The 24,072-nt window shown below is 35.3% G+C and overlaps 1 protein-coding gene across 2 annotated transcripts in view; it reads right to left on the bottom strand.

Annotated features, from left to right (window-relative positions):
* SENP6 (SUMO specific peptidase 6) overlaps nucleotides 1–24,072 on the bottom strand; it is a 71,829-nt gene that overhangs the window by 25,604 nt on the left and 22,153 nt on the right. The window contains exons 3-9 of one of the 2 annotated variants that reach the window (XM_066547405.1): nucleotides 21,604–21,667; nucleotides 21,008–21,150; nucleotides 15,237–15,338; nucleotides 9,949–9,969; nucleotides 4,858–4,928; nucleotides 3,430–3,569; nucleotides 775–1,177 (exon numbers count right to left, since the gene is read on the bottom strand). In XM_066547405.1, coding sequence (XP_066403502.1) covers nucleotides 775–1,177; nucleotides 3,430–3,569; nucleotides 4,858–4,928; nucleotides 9,949–9,969; nucleotides 15,237–15,338; nucleotides 21,008–21,150; nucleotides 21,604–21,667 — 944 coding nt within the window. The remainder of the gene's footprint in view (nucleotides 1–774; nucleotides 1,178–3,429; nucleotides 3,570–4,857; nucleotides 4,929–9,948; nucleotides 9,970–15,236; nucleotides 15,339–21,007; nucleotides 21,151–21,603; nucleotides 21,668–24,072) is intronic. The other variant, XM_066547406.1, reaches the window with a different exon arrangement.

Here is a 24,072-nt window from a genome sequence, read left to right on the forward strand (position 1 = left end):
GTTAGAAATAATTTATGTAATTGTCCTGCAGTGCCAAAAAAATCCACATGTATAATTATATTATGTTTTTACTAATGTTTATTTGGAATCTGGTTGCAAGGACTCTCTGCCTTGTTTTTGATTTCTTGTAACTAACTATATAAAAAAATGAGTAACATTAATCTACTTCTAGACAGAAGTGAACGTGGTTCAGTCAAGAATTGACAGTAAGTAATGCAACCTAAAAACTGACAAGAGAAATTATGTCTGAAATCATTCAAATCAGTAGGACAACATGGTCTAATAAACTAAGCACAGAACCAGACACATAATTTCCTTTACTCCATCCTTTCTGCTTACTGAGTTTACAAAGAGAAAGCACAGAAATTAACATTTTCCAAATTATGAAATTTAAACAGATAAATAGTTTAGAAGATAAGAGGAAAGAAAACACAAAATAAAAATCAAATACTGTCTTTCTGCTTGGGAGAATGAAAGATGGAATTCTGCTAAGAGTACTGGTTTTTCCAATATCCCAAACGTAAATATTTTTTTAAAAACAAACAAAAGAAAAAAAGTCACAAAATAATTTTTGTTTTCCCCAATGTTCACCTTTCTTGAAGAGTACTTCTGCATATGGAAAGGAAATTATTAAAAGTTCTGTCCCTCTTTCCCAAGAACACACACAAAAATATTCCATGCAACATCAGTTACGTAAACCTGCACAAACAGTTCCTTCACTATACAATATTCTGTGTTTCCAGCTAATGGCTGTATTCATAAAAAGGTACTTACTTGGATCATTTAATTCAGATGGTCTTGTACTCCTCTGTCTTAAGCTTCCTGTAATTTTAGGATTTTTTGTCCCAGTTATAAGACCAATTTTTCCATTCTGTCGTAACATAGAATGTCCTACAACCTCATTACTCAGTAGAATATCCGCTGGACCTTTTCCAACAGCAGAACTATAAAACTTCTTTGTGCTGAACCCTGTACCTGAAGATTTTTGCCCTGGTGAATTCTGATGTATTGAAGAACGTGATAAAGGTCCCACAGATTCACTTAACGTTACAGTTTGTCTGGAGACTCTTTGCAAATCCTTCAGAGAAGCACTTTCACAATGTCGGCATTTGGTCTGGTTTTCATTTGCCCTCCCACAATTTGGGCATTCAGTAGAATAATCAATCTGTTCCAAAAGCTAAAGGAGAAAAAACCACACAATCAGTAATTGTAAGCAGAAAGACACAATTTCCATATCTTGTACTTGATTCAGAATTAATCATATAATCACTTAGGTTGGAAAAGACCTTTAATATCATCAAGTCCAATTATTAACACAACTCTCATCACTAAACCATATCCCCAGGTGCCACATCTACATGTCTTTTAAATATCTCTGCAGACAGTGACTCAACCACACGCCTGGCCATCCTCTTCCAATGCTTGAACACCTTTCTGGTGAAAAAATTTTTCATAATATCCAGTGGAAGTTGACAACACTACATTAGCCATTACAGTGAGTCGAGAAAGCAAACATTAAAAGACAGCTTAATTTTTTATTACATTTAAGAAAATGAAAAATGTTCTAAAAGGAACAAATGTCATTTGTTACAATTTTTTAAAGTGATTCATGTTGGACAATTCAGATTTTTCTTCTTGCATTTTCTTCCATAAACAGAACCTTGCACACTGTTCAGATACATATATCCATCAGCAAGATGGTCCAATTACACTATTTCTGTAAAAACAGTTCCATGGGACAAAATAACCTACAGATCCTTTGAGCAATACTGGAGAGGATTTGAGGAAACCTTGTAGGTCCAACTTATCTGTCCTTCCAAGGTATCTTTTAACAGCCCAGAAAGGCATGCAGGAAAATTCACTCCTCAAGGGAGATGAAGAAAAGGTAAAGTACATATTATTGCTCTAGAGTCCTGTGTCACAGAGAAGAAAATAGGACTTGAGGAATAGGAGTTCCCCAAACTTTCAAGAAGCAAGCAGGGGTTAAACAAAAAAATGTATCCTATCACTACAAAGACAGATGTCTTTTGTTTTTCTCACATTTACTAGGTCCCACTTAGTTTTGTATTATAAGTGTAGAACTTGGACTTCTATAACACATAAACTACAGAAGGAGTACCAAAGTGAATACAGGACATCTTTAGAGATGAAAATTTAGTGCATGTTATTTTCTCCTGGAGCACTGAATTCAAACAACGTAACCACTGTACTGTGAACTACTGAAGGCAACAAATACCTACAACCCACCAAAAACTTTCAGTATCTACTCTGAAAACAGCTTTCACAATTTACACCTCTCCCCACTCTCCTAGCCATGAACATGCCTCCAAAAGAGGACTTCCACAAGTGTGGTAAGTAATTTCAAACCCCAAATTTCAAAATCAAAATTATACAATGAACATATTATTTTTACAAAATTTCTGTGATTTAACAAAGCTACACATATGGTAGAGAAACAGAAGCAAAAAACCCCAAGTGTATAAAATATATCAGACCCTTAAAATCTGAGCTGTGGGATGATAGCAAGCTACAATGTAAACCAGCACTGTGCCTCAGTGCTGTTACAGGATGTAGTTCTCAGAAAGATACTGCTTATCTTAAGTATAGAGTAATCACACCCCTCTACTTCAACTACATGCCAAAAATTTTAAACCAGTTTTTTATTAACATCACATTAATTAACAAAATAAGCAATGGAAATGCCAAGGAGTGGTACCAGGTGCTTCAAACAAAAGCTAAGCATATATAAAAATCATAGATTTTTTTTTTTTTTAAACCAAGATCTCCTTACAGGAGGTTTTGCTTTGATAGTCAAACAATGTGACCTGTATGTGTGCATCATGAAACTTCCATAGTAGCCTGGGAAGCTGATAAAAAAATACAGAGAGCCTTAAAGCAATTTCCAAAGTATTTTACATTTGATATTCAAACAAGTTCCTGACAGAAGCATCCTTGCTGCATGTAGATCAGAGAATGCCATTTGGATACCTAAGGAACTACTCTCACTGAAAAAGTGAGCAACTTCATAAGAAATACTTGCATCTTTGCAGTAGTTTAATCTTTACTGTTCTGAGTACAGAAAATCATGACACAGAAAAAAAAAATCTGGCAAAGAGCAAAAAATTGTTCCTCTATTTCAGCAAATTAAAATTATCAATCTCTGGTTTATCAGTCAGCTATTCAATAAAATCAACATTCCTTTTCTTTTCAGTGCAGCTTCTGTCTGTTCAAGTCAGAAAATAAATATTTCACAACTAGTAGCACTTAAATATCTCTATCACTGTAACATTTTAAATTATGTAAATCTTCCTCCCAACTCTATGGATTTTTAAAACCTTAATTTGTTTTACTCCTGAATGTCTGTTTTTAAAATATGCAGCAACTTTTAAAATTCAACAAGAGTTTACATATTTTTAAAATATAACCTACCTTTGACTGAGTTAAGCATTTTTTTGTAGCAGAAGATAGACTCAAGTCAGATTGATATGAATTGCAATGACCTTTCTGTCGCACCTTTCTTTTAATGTCAGATTCTGATTCAGAGTCATCTGTATTCTCCATTACACTGTCTAGAAGGGAAAAGATGCAAAAACATTAACAAGAAATGTCCACTCCTGTACTATTATAATTATGATCATCTTACTTTTTTACATACACTAACTTGAGCTAAACATAAACATGCTTTTAAACCTCAAAAATCTACACTGTTTCAAATGTATCATGATTTGTTGTATGACTAAAAAATAACATTCCCCAAAGTAACTTCAAAATGTAGTCTTAGTAATACTATTGCAGGATCACTCACTGAGGATTTTTATCTTACATCTTTGCAAGAAGCTTTGGATTTGCAAATCTATGCTAACTTCACTGCAAAGCAAGTGGAGGGTGTATTGCCAAAAATAGGAGCAGATGCTAGATTATGCTATTTACCACAGAACTTGTTTTAAGGCTTTTTTTTTTAATGTATATGAACACTTTTTCAATATACATATTGATGATCTCACAAACATCCCACTATGAGAAGACATCTCAAAACTAAAAAATGGATCATTTTTGAAAAAGAATTAATAATAGGTGAGGCTTTTCCCTAAGTTACTTTAGAGTAGTACTGCTGAAGATCTACTTAACATTAACCTAAAATGGCACAGTAGAACTTTCCAGTGCAGGTGACTATGCAGCTGTAAACCTATGCAGCAGGTTTGCAGACTGTATCTATGCTAACAAAGCTTAACAAACACAGGGTGTTTTCTTTTCCAGTTTCGCAATTTCCACACCTGAAACCAAACTATACCTTTTCTACTGCACCTCCAACAGTGAGGTTGTTGCACCTAACAACGATGTAAGAGCATGTTTCAGCTGAGGTACGGTGCTGATGCTGGTTCTTACATTAACTCCCCCAGTGTATGAATACACTTCATACCAACTGCTAACCGGTTATTACACATAGCACTTTTCTTGTTCTAACACTGTTACAGAAGTTCCTCAACAATAATTCACAAACAAGCTGGGGGTTTGGGCTCAGACTAGTTAACTCTAGAGATCTGTTCCATCTCCAACTTTATGATCCCAAATGTTCCCTATTTCTGTTGCTTTTAAAATAACTAGCCTAATAACTATGCTTTTAAAATAACTAAGCCTAATTTAAAATTATTACATGACTGAACTAGTTGCAGAAATCTGTCAAGAAGAGCAAAAACATCCCTTCATGCACAAACTTGTACAAAACTAGAATAACATGAGCTAAGGCTTAAGTACATATCCTAAAGGTTGTATAAGATTTGGCACCACACCCACCCAAATCAGGTATTAAAAAAATTATTCTGCTGAGAAGAAATGAGAACTCTAAAGGTAACTTACCCACTCCTTGAGACCGTGGTAACCTAATGTGGTCTGCCTCCACTTTCTGAAGCTGAGGTGGGTATTCTTTTCTGGAAAATTAATTAGACGTATGGTTGTTCTTTTAACAGACACCATTATAATTTAGTCACAATTATACATGAACAAAACAAACCTGAATTGTATCTGAAAGCTATAAATAAGTAACTTCTCCTATGACATGCTATTTGTACACATAAAAAAGTATTATCAGCCACAATAAATGTTTTGGAAGTGTTTCTGATCTAAATAATCAATAGTGTTTCTGATCTGTAATAATCAATAGTTCTGGAGACTGTCACTTTTACACACAAGCTTCCAAATATTGAAGCCTGCATCTTCTCCTCCTCCTCATTCATGAAATTCAAGACAGATACTTTCAAAAGCCAAGAATAAAAACAAATATTATTTTAATATTAAAGTAGATTCCACAAGTTCTACAACTTAAGAAACAGGAAGAGAAGATGCAAAACAAAGGAAGGAGATCTGATGTCAGAAATTGTTGTGGCCAAAAACCAGAAAGAACAACACAGCAGACATGGTTCCTATATATTTGTTTTTAAAATATTGTAATACAGACAAATTACTAGGTAGTAAGTATTTTATTGGTATAACTTGCATAATATAGACATCACATATTTTTGTGCAAATTAATGTAATATATGGCATTATTGCAAGATTTGAGTCTCCTGAAAAATGTTTTCAGTTTACAGGGATGTGTGTCAAATCATGTTGATAGCAAATTAAGATTCCTGAAGCTCAGTGCATGTGGGTTACTGTTTGTAGCACTTGTCTTTCTCAGAGCTCTGAGCACTGCAGCTCAGATTACTATTCCTGTCATAACAGAGGATGGCACACATCTGAAACACAGGAGGCCCTGTCAACAAACTCACCAGAAACTGGTTTTATTGGAAATTTAAGCACTGGGCTGCAAATGGGTCACACATGTCCCATACTGTTACCTCTGATTACAAGGACATGAATCAACAGCAAGAGGGCAAAGCCAACAGCTGCAGGCAGTAACATCACCACTAACAGCTAAATTTTGAGGACCCATCTGACAAAAAATTTGGCTATGGCTGAAGAAGGCTTTAGCGTCAGTTATTTCTTTCAGCACAGCATTTCCTAATGCATCAAATGATAAAACCTTTGAATTTTCTGCATTTCTAGGTAACATTATTAATTAATATCTTTGGAACAAGATTAATCTACAATGCCCTTTGAGACACTTCTTACCTAATAACAAACACATTTGACTGTGTTGATAGGCTGCAGCTTTAAAGAAAATTTTGGCAGAAAGAAGGATTGAGAAACAAGCATGGCTACTCAGAATCTAGAGATGTCATAGTACTTTATCATGACTGCCGGCAAACATATCACAGATGACAGATTATGTAATTTATTTGTTACTGATTGTGTCAAATGTGTTTCTGGAACAATCCTTCATCCTCAGAATTTTTTAAATCAAAATTGGAAACTCAGTATGAATATTTATTCATAAATTCAATGCATTTTTTTTAAATATAATTTTCCTTAAAAATTCAAAGACACGGAGTTACTCTAAGGCAGAATTAGTGGAAATAAAAGGCAGAGCTCAAACTCGTTATTATAAGAAGCTGTACTATCAAAACCAAAGCTCATGACATTCTAAAAAGTAAAAAAAAGCTGTAACATCATTTTAGATTTGAAAAATATAAACACTGCAGTAAGGGTGTACAAGCTGTTGCGTCACGTGTCATAACTATCTTTCACTAGCATTTCACAACAGTAAATCTTGTTTTGAACATAATTACTTTTGGAAAAATTATCTTCTATAAGATGTCTAAGATATTTAAAACTTAAATGATATTTAAGAGAAACAAGATTGAAACTACTTGTCATTTAATTGAAAACAAACAATAAAGTAAATCATACGGCAGATTTAGAGTACTAAAATTTCTTTTAAAATGTAGTTCACAATTCAAGGTCTCTGGACATTTCTAACTTACAATTTTTCTTCTAGGAACCATACATTTCTATTAATTTTTAATATGCAAAACATATTTATCTTATTAAGATGATAAATTCACTATTTACCATATAAGGCTAAATAATTCTTTTACAATAAATCAGAATACACTAGCATTATCTACCCCCATCTGAATTTTATGTTAGCAGCATAGACTCAGATTTATAGCTATTAAACAGCCAAACACTTGCAAGAATACAGCAGTGGTAGCAAAAAATAAAGTGTATCTTTCCTCTCACACAATATACAACTCATACACTCAGAGTGAACCATTAACACCCAAACTCAAGTCACAAAAAATGAGCTCCAAGACAACTGAGGCTTCCCAACACACTTTAGTGTGGTTAGCAATTCAAGGCCAGGATTGAAGTTGCTTTGAATTAGAAAGAAAAGTGAAGATAACTTTAAAGACTATTTAATTTGAGATTTCAGCTAAAAATTTTTTAACAAATAATGCTTTCTTGGAGACAGTGACAGCCCTTCCAGAAGAGGGCAGCAACTTTAGGCACCTTCTACTACTTTTCTTTCCTGAAAAACCCATAAAGAGAAAGGAAGAGCACACCACCACCAAGTTTTTACAGACTGGAAAACAAAGCTGCCCTTCTGAGCACAGTGTTTGTTGCTGCCTGAACAGCTGCAGATCCATTAATACCTTCTCCAGTAAAATACTTAGTACACAGAGCCATTTAGTTATGTGTGAGTGCAGAAACAGAAGGTGAATTTGGTTGTTTTTTAAATCAAACATTATATCTACCTTTAAAAGGACTATCTGGAAAAGAAAAAAAAAATCTTAGAGCAGATTTAAGAACATACAGCACTTCTAAACAAGTACCTTCTTGCTGTTAAACCCTGACCAAAACTAAGTCTTCCATTTAAATGGGAATAATTGAGGGATCAAACAGCTGAGCTGATCACGATGCAAGATTACCTATATTCTGTATCTAACAGTTAAAAAAAGCAATGCTCAGAGGTGAAAAAATTTTAGGCATCTTGTTTATGTCCCAGATTATAAGAACTTTTAATACCTTTAAGTGCAAGGGAAGTAGACAAGTATTTGATAAAAAGCAATCTCAGGAAGTAGTAAAGCACCAAACAGCAAAACACTGATTACAGGAGCAAGAAAGATCAAGCTTTTTCTGCAACACACCACACTGAAGTACTCAGGCAGTCTGAACTGTGCAGCATCGTGAGCTTTTGACATATTTTAACTGCTAGATGCCACAATATTCTTGAGTAAGCGTGTTTTGCCCAGACAGTATGGTATCGCTTATTTCATATTTTCAGAAAACATTCATTATTACTGCTGTGTTCTATTGCTCATGGAATTGGACCTTAGTGTCTTCACACCAGCCTGGTAGACAGACCTTTATGAAACTGTCCAAAGTGACATTTTCACTTAAAATTTCTTCTCTAGGAAAACAAAACCCAGAAATGTGGTGGGGGGGATGAGGGGAAGGGGTAGGTCCACAATTTCGGTCTATGCCAGAAAGCAAATAAACATGAAGAAACATCTGGAGCTGGGAATTTGGGGGGGAGGGCTACTTATGATTTGGTACAAGACACATCAAAAAGGCTGCACCAGCTCCTAATTTTGTTGAGGTGCAGGGCTTACACAAGAGCTGTGTTTAATGCACAGCCTGGCTCTTTGCAAGGCTGCCTCATTCAGCCGTTCCTCTGCTTCTGTATGCATTATTTGGAGATGTATCACTGCAGGCAGGCTGTTGGTTTCTACATCATTACACAAAAAGAGAGGAAAGCACAGTAAGACTGAAGCACAAAGCTGCTGAGGTGAGATTTACCTTCAGCACGTGTTAGAGGAAGAGCAGAGTACAAAAGCCAAAGGCTGAGAAGAGAAGCAGCAGCACAGGGAACAGGGTTTTCAGAACATAGGTCAGCAACCCCATTTGGCCCAGAAAGTCAGGAGCTGCTGCTGCACTTATCATGACAGTAATGATTAAAGCTAAATTTAGCAGCTCCTGCCTACATCATCTTCCCCTGCCAGGACAACAACAAAAAGCAGGCAAAGAAAAAGGAACATATCCAGTAGTACTGGATGAAGAAGCAGCAGGTGTCCCCATGAGAAAATTAAGATCATACCAGCATGGAACTCAAACCTTTTCTTCTATGCCATACAGTGACACTAACTGGCTGATGAGTATCTATTTGATAGTTCTTTTAAGAAGTAACAAAAGGCAATAAAACAGAACGGCTTGATTTTCTGAATTTTAAATAAATATAGAAAATCCTAAATTCAGAAAGAACTGTGCTATTTATATTATCAGTTAAACGTGATATATATTTTTAAACAATTCAACCTGGTATACTGCCAAAAGCCACCTACACAGGATATTTACAAAAACTCAATTACTTCATTACTATCAAGAAAATATTTCCACTAACATATAAATTTAAGCTATATATGAAGAAAAATAAATGTATGGTATTTCATACTGATAACAAAATATTAACAGCAGTAAACCAGATACTAAACAAGTGAGAAATTAGCCTGAAATGAACAATAAAAACCCAGTGTGTCAGCTTTTGCTATACATTTTCTGTTAAATGCTTTAATATATGCACTTCATGAACAAAATATACACAGTAATGCAGTAAAAACCTTTAATGCAATTCAAACCAAGCTGAGATGATGGAGTGAGAGCTGTTAAACAGCCCACTAAGAACTTCAGAATCATTTTACTAAGAAGCTTCAGAATCATTCTATTACACAAAGTTCACTGCTCTACAAAAAGAATTAGCACTGAATTCTTAAAATCCAGAGAATATTTATTGAATTTTGAACTGGATATATAAATAAATTTCCAGTGGAGAATTACCCAAAATTCACAGTAACACAGCATTTCTTAGAGATGGATGTAAAGGTCCTTTTTCAATAAAAGCGAGTAAGTGAATCATAAAAACAGAACTAAAAACAATCAACCACTATCACATATGAGTAGATATGATTGACTGGATTGAATATTCTTTAACTAGCATTAATACAGCACTCAATCAGTTAATTTTCTTAATGCTTATTGCCATGCTCATTTGATCAACAGTAAGCTTACCTTTCCTTTCGGTCCAGATTGCTTAAAATATGAAAAAAGAAAAAAACACATAAGATGTAAAGCCCCACATATGTTGCACATCACTAAATGCAAAAATTATTAAATATAAATTGTAACTGTTTCATTGTCTTTCACTCACCAGTCTAATTTTCAAACAAGCATTACAATTTTTTCACCAAATTTTTGTCAAAGTAATTAGAAATGTACAAACACTACTTCACAGACAGCAACAGTCAGTGGTCTAAATACCACACTGACTTGACTCTTTTTCGACGAGTAGAATTTGATTGACTCTGAACTTGACCTGGTCATCTCAATTCACTTACAATGCAGAAGCCATTAAGATAGAATTCTAATACACTAATTATAATCAAGCCTCACTTCCAATCACAGAACCATTAAGGTCGGCAAAGACTTCTAAGACAGAGGTCAACCACTAAAACAATCCCTAACTGCCATGCAAAAGAGAAAAAAAAATATGTAAGAACTTGTTTCCAACTAATAAGAAATAGGTGTTTAAATTGAGAAACAAATTTCAGCAACAGTCCTTAAATATTTAACAAACCACATGGAAAGGCTACAGAAGGATAAATGGAAACCTTCTTCTGAGGTTTAGGCCAAAAAAAAAAAAATCTCCCAAAAGAGCCCAGGAACTAGAGCCACTAGTTTACAAGCATCTCCATTAACATGAGTTAACATAGAAATGAATGTAGCTGATGCTCACAATTCTGGTCCTTTGTACACCAAGACTGATATAAAAATAAATCTAACTAAGCTTAGCACACAGACAATTTGAAAATAGCATCTACATATCTTCTATCTTTTCAAAATTTGCAATATGGAATGCTGTAAGCTTTTAATCTGTGTGACTGTTCCTCCCAAACATCAAAAGCCTAACAAACCTCTGACATGCATGCATTACATTAACTGTATTCTAAAACAGAACAAATTCAAATTGTTTCCTGTTTTACTTCAGCCAAACTAAACAGAGTAATATTACACAGTAATAAAAACTCATCCTCCCTTCCTTTTCACAAACAGTGAAAAGTATGCTCACAAGAATAGAGCAAACTAATTCTCTTGTTACTCAGAAAACAGCAGGAGTGGAAGCAAAGCAGGTAAGAATGTAGTCCTGGTAATCCTACAGAGTGCAGTATGAAAGTACATTCCATCTCCACAGTGCTCTGGGAAGAGAGCAAAAGGACTTCAAAATTGAATGTGACCGTGACAACTTAAAAACTGGGCTGGTAGGTAATGAGCCAGTGCTGTGTGAAGGTGGAGAGCTGCTCCTAGCTGGAGCTAGCCTTTACTAACAATAAACACTGCTTTTGTGCAGGTCACCCTCCAGTTATCAATCCAGTCAGATCCAAACCATGTGTGGATGGAGCCATACCCTGCATCTCTGCATCCTTTGCACAGCTAGTATGTAACTTGGATTAACTGTTTACAGGTGCTTTAAAGAGTCACTCTGTTAAGGAACACATAACTAATGCTAAGGAAACTTAACAGCAGGAAAAAAAATCCAGAATGCCTGATACTATGCACTGACATTACATCAGATGCCTTATTTATTTATTTTAGAATTCCGCACCAATATAATGCATTTAAAGGAATTCTCATTTTTATACCTCAGGAAGATTAAGAGATGAGAATTCTGGATTGATCACTGTCCCTACTGCTTCATGTAGCTCATGCATAAGATTTGTTGAACATGCAGTACATACATGCTATTTCAATGCCAAGTCTGGAAGAACAGTCAGTCCATAGCATAAGACAGAACTATGCTTTAAATGAAGCAAAATAGTGTGAACCAACTACAACACTAGAGCAAGCTATATCTGAAAATCTGTTGTATCAGACATTAACAAATTTTAATTTAATCCCCAGATTCCACTAGAAAAAAACATGAATATATATCATAATATTATTTGGAAATACCAAATTTTGTTGTGCTAGAAACTTGCATTTTACATGAGTCCAAGAGATTCTCAGACAGACTTTAAATTAACATGTATGTGCAAAAAAATTGCAGGAGATAAGAAATGCAGTACAAATCATACACAAATTCAATCTGATAGAGATTATAACTGAGTTCATAATCAGCTTGCTCCATGTGACACGATCCCCACCCAAAGAACCCAGTGTAAATCATGGAATCTGTTACATCAGTGCCAGAGACTAAAGTTGCTCAACTTCTTTAAATAATGTTTTTATTTCTGATTATCCTTTCAAGAACCTACCATTGATTTATGTACAATATATTAGATAAAATTATTTTCCCTATGTTCTTTCTGATCACCATGCCATAAAACAATCTACAAATGCAAAAAATTAATAGAACACAACTTTGAGTCACCTGGAAATTAGCATAGGAAAACAAAACCCAAAAATTTAGAGCTCAATTTCCATGCTATCACCTCTTCTGTGTTGATATAATACCTAGAATGTTATTCTTGGTTTGCCACTCACATTTTTTGCCAATAGTCCTTTTTGAAGAATCATCACCAGCATTTACTTTTAAACTCAACTACTGCCTAATGTCAGTAAAGACTAGCCAAAAAAGGGTATCAAAAAATTCCTACACAAGTGAAAATACATGACCAAACTATAATATCCAGTTTATACGGTCTGGAATTTTATATCATGGTCAGTTTTACATAATTCTATTTTAGTTGGCTTTTTTCTGACTACTGCCTTCTCACTCAGAAACCTATGTTTTCAACATCAAGTAGCCTTGAAATCTCTCTTCTTCTATTTATTTTTTTTTAAAGTCTGTCAGGAAGCCACATTTTATTAATTTTCAATCCTCTAACTCAGAAACAGATTTAGAAGCTTTTAGAAAGCAGTCAGTTGAGTCAGAAGCTACTGGAATTAAACCTCATTGCAAAGTTCCTATGTAAAGCTCACCCTCAGTCAATTAGATCATGCTGGTTCTGATATCCTCCAGTAACAAAGCACTGCTGGGACTGTTATGACTCTTTCCTGCCTTTAGAACTCCAAAAATATTCCTAGCATAAGAGTTAATTGTCTGTTGCTAATGTAAATGAGCTACAATAACAATCCTAAGAGAAAACATATTTAGAACACTCAAGATGACTACTATCCAATTACTGCACACAATATTCAGCTTGCCTATATTACGTATTAGTTTTCTTTCTGTGTCACACATGCCTTTTTTCTTCACATTACATTGCAGGCTTATAAAGAAGTAAATCCCACAGGCAAAAAAGGCAAGCAGGCAAATCCAACATCCACTGAAGATTAAGAATCTCTGGAGCAGGTTGAAGAAACTTATGGCACTGAACTTGCTAAGATGAAGCCATTTTGACTGGCTGTTTGAAGAACCATTTCACAACAAAGCTTAATCAAGTGCATGAGAATTATCAAGTTAACAATCAGAGCAGTCTTGCATGATTTTGCTTACTTCAAATAATTTTCATTAGCACTGCAAATCAAAATTTTATCCTTCAGAATAACAAAAAACCCCACAAACAACTCCTCTCTCCCAAATAAACAAAAGCAAGCACAAACACACACAAACAAAACCCACCAGTAGAGATGGCCCACATTTTCCTCAATGGGACATTGAACAAAAATATTCTAAAAAGGACTTCATGCAAGCAAAAGCACAGCTGATTCAGTCTAAACCACAGTGGTAACATCAACCCCATCTTTCACCTTAACTCATGGTAAAAACTGCCCATTTTTTTAGTCATCAGCCTCACACTGATGGCAAGAAATGTAAAGAACTGAAAAGAGATACCTACTACTGCATCTACTATTACTAAGGGGAAGGAAATGTCCATCCTATATACCACATATACATACACCTATATGGCATTTACAGGCTACAGTACTGCTGGAAACAGAAGGAGGCAACAGCCTAAGTCCTCAAGGACAGGATAAGACAGCAACTGCCCTGTGAAGAAATGCTGCAAGAGTTGGGCTTGTTATCCTGGAGAAATGGAGACGCCAGGGACACCTTATTGTGGCCTTCAGTACTTGAAGGGGGCCTAAAAGATAGATGGGGACAAACAGTTTAGCAGGGCCTGTTGCAATAGGACAAGGGGTAATGGTTTAAAACTAAAGAGGGTAGATCCAGACTAGATAGAAGTGTTTTACAATGAGGTGGTAAAACACTGAAATGGGCTGACTGGAGAAGTGGTAGTTGCCCCACCACTGCAAACATTCAAGGTGAGGTGGGATGGGGCTCTGAGGAACCTGATCTAGTTGAAGATATCCCTGCTTATGGCAGGGGGATTGGACTAGATAGCCTTTAAAGTCCCTTTCACCCCAAACTGTTCTATGAGTCTATTATTTTGTGACTGAAAAATTCCTTTTTCAGTCTGTTTATTCAATGCCAGATTACTCTAACACAAGTTTGGATCACATCATTCATTCACGTTAGAATATGGGCTTTCTTTTTCTGAAGTCAAATCAAGGGAAGTAGGATGAAAAAAACCAAAAAGATAATGCCTGTATATGATCCTAAAAAATCTATACTTAAAAACAGAGAAAAAAAAAGATAGCAGAAGAAGGAAGCTACAAAATGCAGACAGGATAAAGCACTCATGAAGGATGGTGGAAATCCACAGAATTCATAAACAAAAGAGCTCTGAATGATAAACTTTGAAAGAAAATTCCTTAAAACAGTTGCTATCTCATGTGAAACACATTAGGTGTACAAAACACCTGGAACCAACCCTACAATTTACAGAAGTTTGACAGGGTTTCAAGTTTCAAATCAATTAAGTTCAATTCAGCATAGTTCAGTAAGATTCCCTGGTTTCCAGTCATCCTTTCTAAAAATCGTTTACATAGATGCAAAAGCTTGCTTCTGTTAGATGTTGCAATTTATGTTTTACACGATATATATTATATAGAGGTAATATACAATGTTCAGATCTATGATTTAATGTTTACATGGATCTTACACAAGCTGAAGGTGGTGTGACTTAGTAGTTGCTGATCATGTTGTCAGTTAGGTGAATTTCTACTGCAAACTATGTTTGTCTATTTCAAAGTATTTTCTCAAAATATTTATATTAGCAGGTGCTCTCCTACTATCTGCCAATGTTCTTTAAAATTACTAAATTCTAGTGTTATATGATAGTAATTCCTAATCGTTTTTATTAAACTTCAGTAATTAAGGTCAAAGCTCATAATCAAGAATGCACCCCTATGATTTTCTTAAAGCACTTCATAGCATAAGGAAAATCATTACATACAAAACCAGGGAGAATTTTTACAACTGAAACACCTGCAGAAACACATGTAATTAGTCTTACCTTTGGGCTGCTGTTTTTACTACGGCTGTTTGTGCGTGTGCGTGGTGAAAACGTCTGCCATGTACCACAGTTACAGGACCAGATATATTCTGAGCATTTTCACTGCAAACATATAGAAAATGTTTAAGAAAAGACTCTGGTGTGTTTGTACAGTCTTTGGTAAAACATCTGGTGTCCTAATTTTACAAGACCAGACACACAACACCAAGTAATAAAGTATTTCTGAATCAATAATACATATTGCTAGGATCACTTTACAGGCATATAAACATTCAGCCTTGTAATAAAATGGATATGTAAGAATATACACAATTTTTTTCCTGGGGAAAAAAGGTAAAGATTTTTTTCACTCAACCCTGTACTGTGAAAAGATACAGCCTTTTTAATGACTTGTAACCATTTATAACTAATTTTATACTTTCATCTCTTATTTTATTGAGGCATAATCTTAACTTCTTTAATACGACTTAAGGGGCAAACCATGAACAGACTGAATTCAGGAATGTCCCTCATAAAAAAAAGTGAACACAGAAAATTTATGGATGCAAGATGACTTGTAACTGAAAAAAATCAACATATTTCACAAAGAAAAAACAAAGGATTCGCCAGTACTCATATCTCAACAGGACTCCTATTCACCAATGTATCTTAGCATTTCTTGGGTTTCTTCATTTGCTACCTTTTGACTTTTATCTCATTATTATGTAAAACCAGTAATTATGGAGAGAAGATTTCTTACCATTACTCTCTCTAGTAAAAGTTGACATTAAGATACAATAGATCAATAATACAGGGCTCCTTCAGAGATCATTAAACCTAAAGAATTATCCTGCACGCTGCTGTGACAGGACACAATACTATGCTTGAAATGTTCAAAAATCACACAACTTTTAATAGACAGCATGCTGATGATACAAATTGTCTCAAACTATGGAAATACAGCGCTTAAACTCTGCTTTTCAAATTGCTTGGAAATATTAATTGCACTTAAGAAAATTATGTGAAAAATCATTCCTACATTATTCTAAATTATCCTAAATTATGTGAAAAATTATTCCTAATAATATCTCCCAGAAATATTATCTTGCCATTTGTCCTGTTATGAACAATGAAAAGAAACCCAAAGTACCACAATTCAAAAAAAGCTGGCAACCAATTCCTAATCCCTGCTTTACACTCCCCCCAAAAGAAGAAAATGAGTAAACTGTTACAGTGCTTTTTAATTTCAGTTTAGCATTACAAACCCTTTTGGTAGCCTTACATAAGTCAAAATGAGAAGCTTTCAGAGCATTTCTGACTGCCCCCTAACATAACCACAAACATAACAAAACAAGACTTATCAAACCCAAAGAGTTAAATCCTCTTCTCTAAAATATGAAATTTAAAAACATCATAAACCATTTGAGTTAACAGTCCAACATCCTGAAAACTAATAATATCCATGCAAACACCAACCTCCTCAAAGCAAACACATTCATCTCAGATGCATCTCAGTCAAGGCTATGCAACTCCAGCTGGTCAGTCATCATCTAGATCAATCTACAACCTTCCATCTAATTTGCCACCTCAGAAATAAAAAGCTGACAGCTACTTGCCCTAAATACTTTAGAATGTCTCAAATCCTCTTTAGCTTCCCATTTCATGTCTTTGAAAAAGATACTAGAAAAAAAAAACAGAAGCAGAGTGCAGGAATGCCCTCACAAATACTTAAGACCTAAGGACTTCAAGCAAGCAAGCAAGCAAGCATATGTATCTCCTGTTTTACCACTGTGTTTGTTGGATCTGACCTTTGCCAAACCATCATGATTGTGAAACTCTGTCGTGTGCCCCCACAGCAGAAAAAAAAACTGTTAAGCAGCACTTTCGCTTTCTGCCTCAGTCACGTAGTGAAAACTCCAGTAGGTGCTGGAACAGAATATCACAGACTGCTCAGGGATCAGATCTGAGTCAAAGCAGACTGTTCTAGATAGCACACTTAAATGGTTCATATGGTGTCAGACACGTTTCCAACTAGGACAGCTCTAAAACACAATCTGCTCTATAATCTTGTTCTCTGAATGGAACATACCCAACACAGAAGAAACCACAAAATACAATCATAAAGTCCTAGCAAGTTGCAAAACAGGCACATCAGAACTGAAATTTGAGTTTGCAAGTTTCAGCACAATTTCTTGAAAATTAGCATAACACACTAAAAGCAGGGTGATGCAATGGTCAGAAAGTTCCTTGAAAGAACAAATGTTCTAAAAATAATTTACAGTATTTTAACAATAAATGTTTCATCAATGTTAGCTCAGAAACCACAGAATATTTGAAGCCTAGGCTCTGACAAAAACAAGGATTTACCATCAGGTGGTCCTAAGAAATTCTTACCACCACATATTCAAGAGACAAAACAAAAAAAAACACTTGAACTGGACAAATGGATGGAGCTAGAAGTAAAGGAAGAACAATATTTCAAAAACTCACAACTACAGACTACATTAATTCTGCTGTTCATCAAATAATGTTTTTAACAAAATTCTATCAAAGAAAATCTAAAAGAGCCTTAATACAAGTTACTGAAAGCTAGCAAAGATAAAACTATTTAAAGTAAGACCTCATACTTAAAAAAATACAATCAAATCAAAACTAATTAGGTTAATGGTTTGATACTGGATTTGCTCAATCAGGTAACAGATCATAACCTTTTGGTTGGTTTCAATTTCTCTGACAAGTACAGCAGATATTTCTTCTCACTGTACTTGTATATCCCTTCTTTCTATCTCTTATTCTCTGAATTTTAGGGACTATTCTACCAGAATAACACTCCTTTGAGCCAAGCCCCATTGATCTGAATTTTTTTGTCCTTATTCTGCAGATTAGATGGAAAAAGACTGTGATAAAATCACACGAACATTGTGATAAAATCACCACGAATAGATAAAGATCAAATAATAGATAAAGATCAAATACCTGATTTTCTTGTATTTAATTTAGCAGTTTAAATGTATTATCAACTTTCAGAATCTCCTCTAGCTGAAGAGTCTAAATACTGAAAGAGTAACTATTAAGCACCTTCCATTCTGCATATCCAAGTGAACAAACCAGCAATCATCACTAAAGTGGCTAGAGCCCAGACCTTTACTGATATACATAAGGAAAGGTAAAAACAAATATCCCAATGTCATTAAATCGAGATAATCACTTGGGAGCATAACCACAAAATGCAGTGACCAAAATGTGAGAAGCAGTCACAGTGTTCTGTACACATCCATTATTCATAACAAAGTCCTTCATTAATGACAGTTTATTTAAGAAAAGGGTGAACGCATATTTTTCATTTAAATTCAGTATGCATCTCAGTACTAGACAAAAGGTGGCTGCCCATTTACATGCAACAGATTTAACTTTTTTTAGTTGAATTTTATAAATCCTACTAGGTCTTAGGTTTATATTGTATTATTTGTCAATAGAAGGCAGTTCCAATCCATGCAACAGAATGTCTGAACTACATCCGTAGACCATCTAAAAAAACCTCATTAACTATTTACCTTAAAACAAAAACTTAAAAAAAACATACACAGACAATATGTATAAACATACATGTGCAGTCAAGTTTGACTGCTTCAACAAAAAAAAAAAACTTAAATGGTAAGGTTGGATTTCACTACAAATACCATAGTCAGACGAAGGAAAATTGTAGCTACCAGTGAATTAGAGGAATCTTATTTTAAATGTGTGCTCAAAACAAAGAACAAGTACAATGTAGATGCACAGATTTCTTCAACAGAGCAAATGAGCCCTGACAGACATAAAGGTAAAAGTAACAATTACAAATCTACGTTCAAGAACTGAATACTAAAGAGTGGAAATGACCAGGATGATTCTGTAAGAACTGGTGAATTTGAAGATGTGCAAGGCAGAAATCTGGATATCGTCTTACAAATCTCTTGTGTATACAAAAAAAAAAAAAATAAAGACAAAACATTATTTGCATAGATAAATCAAGGACAATGAAGTACCATGCTGATTTGTGTAAATGTAAAAATAACCTATTAAAAAAATCTCCTTTCATTAATAAATAAATTTTATTTTTAAGAAAACTTTTTTAAGTTCCACATAATAGTCCAGCAGTTTATCTTAAGAAATCAGGCTTGAAGGAAAAAGCAGGAAAGAAGATATATCACACAGAACTTAGAGGATTTCTTTTTTTCAAGTGCCTTTGGTAAGATGGTCCCACGAACTAATAGTGCTTAGAGCATACAAGAGTCCTGATTGCAGAGAGGGGCCAGAGCTTGGGGCTACATTGTGGGCACAGCTACATTGCTACTCTGCCCTGCTGAAATCAAGGCTGGGGGTTGTGTCAGGGGGAAGAATAAGGACCATATCTCCAGAAGTGTGCCATTTTTGTCTCACTCTCCTCATCAGGGCTGAGTTGCTGGGATCAGCCCTGCAGATTCCATCTTCTGCTGCTGCCACTCAGCACCCTCCCACTCCTGTGAGATGTTACCCCAGGATGTGGTTCTGAAAAGCAGCAGAGCTGTGTGGAACTGAGCCCAGCAGAGTAGTCCAAAGCAGCGGCAGAAGTGAGCCTAAGCTGAGCCTGAGCCCAAGCCTGGTGCAGTAGAGCAGCAGTGCAGCACAGCATAGATGATCTCACTTCCATGATTTTGTCTCTCACTGTTTTCCATTGTCTCAGGCTCAGGGATGGGGAGAGCCAGCTGTGAGGAGTGCCCACCATCTTGTCTTTCTCTCATGCCACATGGAACTAAGTCAAAGTGGCAAATACCTTTTGTGCATAAAGCACCATCCTTTACTTCTGTATGCTTTTGTTATTAATATTTCTGCTGTCACTGTGCATTTCTTACTCCACTGCTGTTTGCTTTCAGTAAATGGTTATCTCAACCCACAGCCTCTGCCTTTGTCCCTCTCTTACTGGAGGGGACAAGAAGGTAAGTGGCTTATTTAGAGCTTAGTTTCCAGATGGTGATAAACCACGCAAATGAAGACAAGGACATCCCTCATGTAGCTACAGATACCCAGCTATAGATGGGCCAGTCATCAAATATCCAATGTATCTTACAAACTTTTCTTTCCTGCAAAGGTTACCAACCTTTAAAGTGAGTGCACTTTAGCAATATGAAACACCCCCTGAGAAAGTTAGGTCAATATATCACTTTTTATTAGATACTAAATAAAGAAAGCAGTCTCTTACAAGCTAGGGACAACAGTAACAAGCAATAGTTACTGTACAATAGTGAATGCTTAAAAACTGTTCCTGTCTGCTCTAAACGCAAGCGACAGCCTCAAGCTAGCCTATACAAGTATGGCTGTTTGCTGAATCTTTAAAAAAAATCTGTGAATCCAAAATCAAAATATATCTTGCAGTAAGAAAACCAGAAAACACATCCTGAGTTAACCTTAGCAATTCAGCATCACAGAAAGAAGTGAGTCTGGATGGGGATGTAAAAACTATTTTCCTACCTGCTATCACTGTACAGAGGGAACAATAACACATGCAGGCAACATGGGTTAAGGTATTAATAAATACGTCACTGAATGCTCTAAATCCATTTTAACAGTCTTCTGGTACTTTACTAATGTGGTGTTAGATATTTTTTAAGAGAAAAAACCCTAACAATCTAGGTTTCCCTCTTTACTCAGAAGCACTGTACAGTACAGCTTATTAAAATGCACAGCACACAAGGCATATGGACTAGAAGTTCTGTTGATCGTGTATTGATTTGTATCAATGATCAAAGCAAGGACACATAAATTAAATGCATTACCTCAGTTTCTTGCTATTTCCCATCATGTTGAGGCCAATTGCATTCCCTTTTAAAAGTTTGAAACCTCCAGCTTTGCCTCGCCTTGCATATGCTTTTATGGCATCGCTGCTGCTGCCGATAGTTCCAGGTCGACAACGAATTGACTGTCACAACAGAAATCACATACATTAAAATAATTGCATAATTGTGTAGAAGTTAAAAGGAGAAAATTGATGCAAAATATATTAATATAAATATTACTTTGGCTCCATTTTCAAACTGCTTTTATACCAAATTTCATAGAAAATACACACTGTCTACACCTATATTATGACATCTTACTAAACAAAATACAATATATATTTTATATTTAGTACACTATGATAATTGTCTAAACGTAGAATTAGTTATCTTGCTCGTATTTTTCAGAATACTATAGAGATCAAGAGGGGAACAAAAATTTTAAGGGTAGACAGATAAACAGCTTGGGCATATATTCCTAAAACACAACAGAAACTTTCATTTCTTTACACTGGACACATGGCTATGCAATACTGTTTAAGAACCTAAAAAGCTTTAAAGATACATTTTCACCACAAGATAAACCAATTATTTACCTTTTTTTCTTCATTGGGACTGAAAGACCCATCACTGTCATCTAAACTGAGCAGATTTGCCTCGCTAGAACGGTGTGGGAGAGAAAAGCACATACACTGTAATCCAACAGAGCACACACAAACATTTTAAATGCAAAAGGCTTTTTTATCCCCTTCCCTCTACATTTAAATGCATCATATACACATTGTATAAATATGCATAAAACAGGAACATGAAATGAACAACAGAGTGATCAAATGCATAATGTGAACCTGAACTTAAAGTGCAAATCAAATTATTTTGCAAAATGCAAAACTAAAAGGATTAATTCAAAACAGACAATGCTACTGAACGTTCAATATGGTTAAAACAATATTACTGACACTATAAAAGATCCTACACTCTCTGCATAAATTGAGTCCAAAACTTCATTAACCCATAAAACATGATCTTACTTTGCTTATGCCTATCAATGTTCAAGTATGTAGTTTAAAACTGCAGACTTCATACTGCTTTAGGAGAAGAACTTAATGTAACTACATTTTACCCCACAGCAATTACTACCACAGTATGTGCTCCTAAAAAGACTAAAAAGAACATATTCAGTTTGGTTCTACTGCTTACTAAAATGTGGTTTTTTTAGCACTTTCAATACCTGTAATCCCCAACCATTAGAATGGGGAAGAAGACAAAAAAAAAGTAAAAGAAAAAAAAGAACAAAAAGAAAAAAAAAGTCACTCTATGACACTCTAAAACCATTCTTTTCAGTAACAGGCAGTTATCCTCAAGTAATCTTAAATATTTAAATTTAAACCCTAACCACACACTTCATACTGACAGCAGCTAGATTAGTCTAACATTCTTGCTTCCAGGAGGAACAACCTGCAGACAATCCCATTTCATCAATCCTGATAAGGTTACTCCTATGTTGGCGACAAAAAAACAATACAACTTTTAGCCAACTTGTAATTGCATGGTTTGAAAAGTTTTAATCAAGATCACTCAGGCAGAAATTCCTTAAAATCAAAGCAGTTATGCCAGGTGTTAAAAGGGAAGGACTACACAAGAGACACATACTTTTCTTAGCTGTGTCAGCTTGACATGCTGGCTTGCAATACATACAGTGACTTTAGCTCTTCATATATAAATCAACTAATTACTCAGTGCTCCATCCCTCAAGTTCCTAACAACTTTTTCCATTCACAACACTTCCCTTCATGTTACAATTTATTCTTCCATCTTATGCAATACAAATATCCCTAGAGCAAATAAAAATAAAATTAAAATGTTGGGTGAGATCTACAGACTCTGAAACTTCAGGAGATAAGACTGTGCATACAGTTGATTTTGAAAAGGGAAGAATGATGTAAATGTGAACATATAGCCAGTGGCACTGTTGTATTTTCCGTTCATTTACAGCACACCACAATTCTAGGTCCTCAATGGTAAAACAGTGTAATAGATTCATCACTAGTTTCAAACAAAGGCAAAAGAGTACAGTTGTACTTCTGTACAGACTACCCATGGATATTAAATTTTTACACCCTGCAACATTTTTTTAACATTCTCTTTCAGAACAAATTATCCTTTCAAGGGAGGCTCATGGAGCCTTCTCAAACATTCATCAGCAGACACAGAGCTTAGCAATTTCAGAAATTTTCCACATCCTAAAAAATAAACAAAACCCTGCAACACAGACATGAGCAGCAACCTACAGTATCTGCAGCTCTGGCATTTGCCTACAGTGCTGTCCTAGTCAAATCATTTCACCTCTAAATGCTTTTGCTCTTTAGCTTTAGTTCATACAAAAATGATGGCTATTTTCAAAACACCTTTGTACTGTGTTGATACTTTTAGGATTTCAACATGCTTCAATACTGCAACCATTTTAACCAAGGGCAATTGAGGGGGGAGGTAAGAGAAGGTTAACACATTGCAAATGACCAGAACACTGAGCCAAGGCTCAAATCACAATGAACAAGAGTAACTCTTACCATGCAACATGACTAGAGCAGTATTAGCAAATTGGAAGTTTTAAGTGAACCAATACTTTTAAATCTTAAGGAATGTGAAGCATACGCATCAGAACCAGAAAGGTTGTTTTTTCAGAGAGCAGAATACATAGCAACCAAGCAATGTCTATTTGCTCATGTATCACATGCTTCCTGCTGCCTGCTTCAATGATGCAATTTATACAGGCAGAAAAAAAACCAAAAGCAACCCAAAACAAACACTATACCACTCCCCCAACATACCAGTCAGTAATATTTTTAACATCCCTGAAATGAAACCTCAGTTGTCTTGCTGGGAGGATGTCTCCACACTCTGTCAATTTTAACCAAGGAACCATGGGTTTCCTGGTTATTTTCATATCGGAACATAATTTCTAACTTTTCAATACATTCCTTAAAATTCTGTAACAAATGAATGTTAACTCTCTACTAATATGGGGGGGGGGGGAAATAGAAGTGATTTACCTACACAGAGTT

Source organism: Molothrus aeneus, chromosome 3 (assembly GCF_037042795.1).
Source record: "Molothrus aeneus isolate 106 chromosome 3, BPBGC_Maene_1.0, whole genome shotgun sequence".
Lineage (NCBI taxonomy): Eukaryota > Metazoa > Chordata > Aves > Passeriformes > Icteridae > Molothrus > Molothrus aeneus.